The 7,741-nt window shown below is 33.9% G+C and overlaps 1 protein-coding gene across 1 annotated transcript in view; it reads left to right on the forward strand.

Annotated features, from left to right (window-relative positions):
• The window catches only part of LOC106876035 (PRKR-interacting protein 1 homolog), a 15,176-nt gene that overhangs the window by 3,604 nt on the left and 3,831 nt on the right, over positions 1–7,741 (forward strand). Inside the window, exons 2-5 of the mRNA XM_014924417.2 lie at positions 529–607; positions 2,640–2,740; positions 3,760–3,845; positions 7,492–7,547. Coding sequence (XP_014779903.1) covers positions 529–607; positions 2,640–2,740; positions 3,760–3,845; positions 7,492–7,547 — 322 coding nt within the window. The remainder of the gene's footprint in view (positions 1–528; positions 608–2,639; positions 2,741–3,759; positions 3,846–7,491; positions 7,548–7,741) is intronic.

Raw genomic sequence — 7,741 nt, forward strand, 5'->3', positions numbered from 1 at the left:
AAAAAAGATAGCTTGTGGTTTCCTGCAACTGTAGATGAAATACGGGCATTTTTTGCCATAAATATTATTATGGGTATTAGACAGTTACCCAGAATAACAAATTACTGGAGCGATCAGGAACCTTTTGGCGATGAATATACCAGTATTATGAACGAGTACGATTCGTGAAGCTGAACCAATATTTACATGTGAGAGACACTAGCAGTACCCCAGAGACAAAGATTATGCAATAGAATTGATTAAGAACCCTTTCTTTAATTATGTTCCAAATATCACATTAATATGTTGATAAATAAAAAAGTTACAGGTGTTTAATGAGACTAGCCTAAATTCATGATTATTTTAGAATTTAATTGAAACTCATGAGGGGTGTATTTTGGTCAGAAATATAGTAACGAAAGGGTTAAAGTGGCATAAGTGAAACCACATAAGCTGAAAATTGAAAGTAGTTAAAGGGTTGGTTTGATGAGACTTTAATGTTGTGCTCTACCAACTATTCTCTTTATGAAAATCAAATATATATTTCAGGAAAAAGAAATAATTATTCCAGATTCTTCAAAGGAATGGGTACCAAAATTACCTCCAGAATTTATAAGAAACGTTTGGGGTGAGTTATATATTTGTTCATTTTTAATAAAGATAATGAAAGCTATAATATTTTCATTTCATTAAACTAATTTGGTACAAGGGTTCTTTGATTAAATTGCTTTCTTACTGACCACACAGCTATAGCTTCAAATCTTACAATGTGTGGTCCCTATATCTGACAGATGACCGTATATTCCATTCCAGTTTCACAGTCCAGGCAAGAAAGTATTTACTGCTAAAATGCAAATACCTAAATTTGTTGAGAGGATAAAATCCTATTTTAATTGTGCTAAAGAAAAATGTAAAAAACTTTACAGTCCACAAATATAACTTATGTCAACAAGGCTACTACATATTTAATTATTGTACAAGTTATCAATGTTGTCAGTTTGTTAACAGTATTGATTCTCTGTCTTCTCTCATCTGTGCTATTTACTGAGATTTTGAAGATCCTACTAATTCACTTCTTAGTCTTTGCTGTAATTATCATCACATATTAATGCAATCACTCTCATTCAAATTGTTGAACCTGATTGACCTTTATGTGATTGTCTCAAGGACTAGAAAGGAAAGACAATAAGGATAGATTGTCCATAAAAGCCACCTATATACTGCAAAGTTTCTGATGAGGGATACTTTATAGATTCAGCCTCCTACAAACAGTAGCTAATTTTCCTTCAAATTTTGTATCTTCCCATCTTTAAAAAAAAAAAGTGTCTTTGGATCATGTAGATATATTGTATGAAAATAAGACAATGGTCATTTTTGTGACCATAGATCTGCTTAATCAAGCTAAACAACTACTAAACTCTCACCAGTTTCGCTGCTATATATGATGTATGATAACTTTCATCCTTTCTATGGTTTTCTCATTGCAAGCCAGGCTACAAAGTTTGAGACCACAATAATGGCATTCTCTAAGTTAAATTCAAAGTAGTGTCATTTGTTTTTAGTTAAGACTGTGTCTTAGTTTTCTCACTGAGATTTAGATGAAAATTGCATTCCGGCCAACCCAATTTTTCTTGAACTAACTTAGGATATTTTCTACCATATTCTTTTGAAATACATTTGGTGCAATCCAATCCTAATGTGACATGATGTGTACCGGGTGCGATAGGTAAATTGTTGCCATTTTATATTTTTTTATTTTACACATCTGCATTGTTTGTTTTTGATTTTGTCAACTACACAATATAGTAGGGTCAGCTGGGCACCATCTGTGAGAAAGACAGCACCATGACACAATTCACTCTGCCAGAAATTTGGAAACAACATGCACCGGAAGCTCCAAACAAGCATTTCAGAGTGTTTGGGTGTCAATTTGAGGACAGTGCAATCTAAAGACATGTACTGAGAGTGATAAAAATCAAACATCCAGTCAACATCATGGTGTTTGGAGTGATTACTAGTGATGGTGATGTTATGCCTCCATTCATCTTCCGACATGGCCTCAGACTCAACACAGGAGAAGGTAGCGCTGCCCTAGGTCAAGAGGTTGGCTACTGGAAGGCCCTATGTCTGGCAACAGGACTGCACTATGCCACACAAGCAGGAGAACCCAGTCATGGCTGTCAGACAATTTCTGTGACCACATCACTCCTAACATCTGGCCACTTAACTCCCCAGACTACAACCCTCTTGATTATTATGTGTGGGGTGCACTTCAGTGAGAGACCAGCAAAACTCCTTGTAACATCAAAGATGAACTGAAGGCAAGGATTATGGTAGCCTTCACCAACTTAAAGGAGACTGTCCAGAAGAGCTGCAGAAGATTCTGAAGTCGTCTGGAAGCCATGGTTGAAGCCAATGGTGATTTTATTGAATAAATTTACTCTAGTATTTCAAGATATTTTAATGTAATTTTGGTTGATCCAAACAAGTTGTCAGTGTTATTTTCATTTTTGCATAATTTAGACAACAGTATAGATACACTGCACCCTGTATATGTGTGTGTGATTTAGTTCAACTTCAATTTTTATTTCCTCAGTTACACATGTTTCTTGCCCAAGGACTCTGTATAAATGTTTGTGTATACTTTCGTAAATACTTAGGTTCAAGTGCAGGTGCAGGCAGTGGTGATTTCCATGTATATCGTGGGGTACGTCGACGTGAGTATGCTCGTCAGAAGTTCATAGGTGAAAAAGCTGAAAAAGTGAGTTTCTTTCCTCTTTCTTTTTATTTTTGTTGTATTTGTTGATAATTGAAACCTTTGTTGTAAACATTTTAAGAATTTTAGTCAATGTCTCACAAGAGTTGTGCTATATCATCAAAAATAATGTCATTCATTAACGCTGATCTTTAATTTTTTTGTGGTTGTAGTCGAGAGGAAAGGGCATTCACAGCCCTCTGAGATTTGTAAGATCAAAGATAGCAGCTATGGCAAAGCCAGAGATAAATGATAATACATCTATGGGCAAGTGGTTGGTGTTTGTTGATACATGAATCCTTGCCAATTAGCTGGATGGTTTTCTTAATGTTGTTAAGCATGTTTTTGTGTTTAGCAACATGCCAGATGTGACAGCAGTATTCCAGTCTAGATTTTACTAAAATTTTGCAGAGCATCACCAGTTGTTCAGAGCTGAAGTATCTTCTGTTTCTGAAAAGCAAGACTAGTCATTTGGGTGTTGTGTTTTTTTTTTATATCATAAATGTGGGCATAGAATTTGTAGCAAATTTGAGCATTTTAATTGCATGTTACTCATGATTAGAGGGTTTGAATACAAGATTGTTTCATTGATATGTGCAGTGACTGTGTCTTTGTACTATTAAAGAAAATGAGATCATGTCCCATTGAAGACTGTTCTTGAGATTTCTGCTCATAGAGAAATTACAGAATGAATGTGTGATGGTTGTGAGGTCGGTTAAGTAGCAAAGGCTAGTATAATGTGCATAGTAATTAGTCTTGTTAGAGGGGTCAACAACTAAGTTGTTAATGTAAAAGTGTATGGTAGATGAAATGCGCCTGGGAGCACATTAAAGTTGATAGGATGTGGGTCAGACAGACCTCCATATTCACATGCTCAATGGTGTGATCTGATTGTTTCTGGATCTTTCATAAACTAACAAAGAAATATTGATATTAATTAATCTGAGAAATATTGACAGATAACGAGGAGTATCTTTTTGTAAAAGTGTATTTGGGCCATTTGATGACATTATGTTTTTATACAGGATAGCCTGGATGACATTTATCACAAGAAGGTCCTGGAGAATCAGAAAGCTGCTGAAGAACGTACTAGTAAGAAAAGAGCTAAAAGGTAAATTATTTGTGTGTGTGCATATGTATGTATGTGTATATATTTATATATATATATATATATTTTCCAGTAAATTTTGTAATCGTTACCAATATAGCATAAGACTTCACCCCAAAGGATCATTGATTAAATTCCTTAAGGATCGTTCTCATTGTTTATATTTCCAAGGTTTCAAATTTGTATATTTAAAAAGGATAGAGATTTTCAACACGATCGATTTTTATTCCATTTATTTAATTATTTGCCATTCGATGTCAACATTTCTGTGTTCAACTCTATCCAACGACTGATCCGTTGGATGTCTGACGTTTGGCACTTCCTCAGGAATGGCTTCCGTTAGAACAAATGACCAAAAAACCCAATTATCGATCAGAACAGATTATTAAAAATTATTTAACTGTACCGTTCTTTCCGCCATGCTGTCTTGATGATATTTTGATTATGATATACAGGGGAGGTAACACCTAAATCTTTTCTATTATCATTATTATCATCATCATCATAATAATAATAATAATAATAATAATAATAATAATAATAATAATAATAATGGAGGTACTATTAATAATAGGGGTAAGGTCTGTAAGAGTAAGAACATAATCACAGTAAATGAGGTAAACCCTAGGAGATTAAAATTTGAAGGACCCAACGCGAAAGTCAAAAATATAGTATATCAATGTAAGGTAAAGACCGAAACAGGCACCACGAAATACATTGGCTGCACATCAGGACAGGTATGTAGGAGAATATCTAATCAGTTCACAACGTTTAGAGATAGAAGGAAAATAGCAAGCACTAGTCTTAGCAAATATATCTGGGAACTCAAAGAAAATAATAAGCTGTATTCATTAGAATGGTCCATAGTAGCAAGATCAATGCCATACGAGAGAGAAAGAAAGTACTGTTCGCTCTGTACGACAGAACTCTACCTTATACTCTTCTCTAAGGGTAAATTGATTAACAAATTAACGAATAATGCTCTGAAATGTACACACATCTTAAGGAGCACTTTTCGTTGGTTTAAATGAATTTGGGATATGAGAGGGTGTCACAGAGAATCTCGTCATAGCAGTTAGCACATAGACAGATCACACCAAATATGTAAGAATAGGAGCAACGGCCCTATAAAATCGGGCTTAAATGATACGTATAGAGTCCAATGATAGCATTAGCATAAGGGTTGCGATAGGATATGTGTATATGTATGTACATGTGTATATATACATATATATATATATATATATATATGTGTGTGTATGTATATGTATGTGTATATATATATGTGTGTGTGTGTGTGTATATGTATGTGTATATATATATGTGTGTGTGTGTGTATGTATATGTATGTGTATATATATGTATATGTGTGTGTGTATGTATATGTACGTGTATATATATGTATATGTGTGTGTGGGTGTATGTATATGTATGTGACTGATGCATAAAATACTAGTGGAAGTTTGGAGATGCACTTGAACCTTAGTGGAATTAGAAAATTAAGTTAGATTACAATGGATACATGACTATAACGAGAAAGGCACCGTAGCTCTAATTTAAGGAAGGGATTACTATAGTTAATGGGTCAGTTAAAAATATCTCACTCGAACCCCAAATTATCCATTAATAGGAGTTAACCTGTAATAGTGCAGACCAACCCTAGGTTGCGGCACTATAGTATGTGCAGCCTATAAGTGTAGATTGTATAAGTTTCAATATAGGATTATTATTAATAATAATAAGAAGAACAACAACAACAACAACAATAACAATAATAATAGTAGAAGAGTTTGTGAGCGCACACAATAGTAAGGTGGAAGCAGACCATATAGAAAGAATTGTAATAAAGATGTAAGCGGCGGCTGGGAATTTGCTACCCAGACCTAGGAACAACTCAGTATAGATTGGATATAAAGAAGAGAAGTGGAACGGGTAATACAGTACAGTACAATACAGCCAATTGTTAGATCTCTAAACAGAATATAAGTGCATGACTCAACCATGATAAGGGTAGATATTAAATTAAAATAGGAACTGGGAATAAGATAACAAACTGGGGATTTTAGTAAGAAGAGATGAGGTTCAAATCTTAGTATAAGACCCATAGAATATAATGGTAATAGCAAATAATGATAATATATTGAAATATTATTCAATATATCAGTGATGGAGCTTGAAAAGATTCCTAGGAGCAATGATTTCTGGATAAAATTCTCTTAGCCCAATAATGAGACACAGTATTAATGTAAAATAAAATAATAGCAATGATAGCCTCCCAGGGGCAACTAAAATAATCTACCTATCGGGGATAGTCAATAGTCATTAATAAATAAATTAATAAATAAAATAAATTAATCTAGTAGACATTCACAGGAGTGCGGTAACAATAGAAAAGATTTAGGAGTTACCTCCCCTGTATATCAATCAAAATATAATCAAGACAGCATGGCGGAAAGAACGGTACAGTTAAATAATTTTTAATAATCTGTTCTGATCGATAATTGGGTTTTTTGGTCATTTGTTCTAATGGAAGCCATTCCTGAGGAAGTGCCAAACGTCAGACATCCAACGGATCAGTCGTTGGATAGAGTTGAGCACAGAAATGTTGACATCGAATGGTAAATAATTAAATAAATGGAATAAAAATCGATCGTGTTGAAAATCTCTATCCTTTTTATATATATATATATATGCGCGCGCACACAGCAAGTGCATATGTAATTGCACAGTCTTTGAAATACTTTGTAGCGGGAATGTTCAGCAGTCACATCACTACACCTGATGTCATGATTCAGTAGAATATTACCCACATGATTAGCAAAATCTGACCAATCACGACTTTGTGTGGAATAGGCTCCAGTGATGGTTTCATCTTTTAGAACAGGGGTTTTCAAACTGGTGGACAGCAAATACTTTTTATGGGCAATTTGATTTTATATATGTTTTTTAATCGAAATCTTTTAATTGACAATAAACCTATTTGTTAAATACTGTTAAATAAATAAATGTAAAAATATATGTTATTTTAAGCAAATATTTATGTATAAATTTCATAAACGTTTATAAGGGGGATCCCTAAGGTAAAGCTTGAAATATAAAGGGGTCCGCATGTCAAAAAGTTTGAAAACCCCTGTTTTAGAACAATTCCTTTTGAGCCTATCCATGTATAGCACATCCATCTCAAATATTTCTTATAAATTCTTCTTGTTCTCGTTTTCTTTGTGTATCTCTACACAAGATCTATAGACTGTAAAGAACATTAAACCTACATAAGTTAAGTGTGCTTTTGGCAGGGATACAGTGCTACTCTTTTGACAAGATATGAACCATTTGTAAATTGATACCTTCATGTCCCACTTAGAACTTTGTATTAAAGATTTATTTATGATAGCAATACTGAACTACTTCCTGTACTTGTTGTTTCACATAAAGACATTAATGTATTATTTGTCATCTCAGATATATTGATATTTGTATTTAAGTCTCTAGCCTTTTCTCCATCTTCAGATTTAATTTAATAACAATACTAATACTTGCAGGGAAAAAGCATGATAGCCATCATTTCTCATGGTCCCATTCCTCAAACAAAATCTCAGATTTTATATCATGCTTTGGAGTTTGAGCTTTTTTTCCATTTCTTTTCTATCAGACAAAAGAAGAAAATGAAGAGGCTGGCTAAAAAGAAAAAGATGCAGGAAAATAAATGTGAGCTTTTTACCCTATTGTTTACACTTTTTTCATACCATACATCTCTTTTAGTACTATTGCTGAATCAATCCTACCAACCACTCCATCAATCCTACCAACCACTCCATCAATCCTACCAACCACTCCATCAATCCTACCAACCACTCCATCAATCCTACCAACCCACTCCATCAATCCTACCAACCCACTCC

The sequence above is a fragment of the Octopus bimaculoides genome, chromosome 3 (assembly GCF_001194135.2).
Source record: "Octopus bimaculoides isolate UCB-OBI-ISO-001 chromosome 3, ASM119413v2, whole genome shotgun sequence".
NCBI classification, from domain to species: domain Eukaryota; kingdom Metazoa; phylum Mollusca; class Cephalopoda; order Octopoda; family Octopodidae; genus Octopus; species Octopus bimaculoides.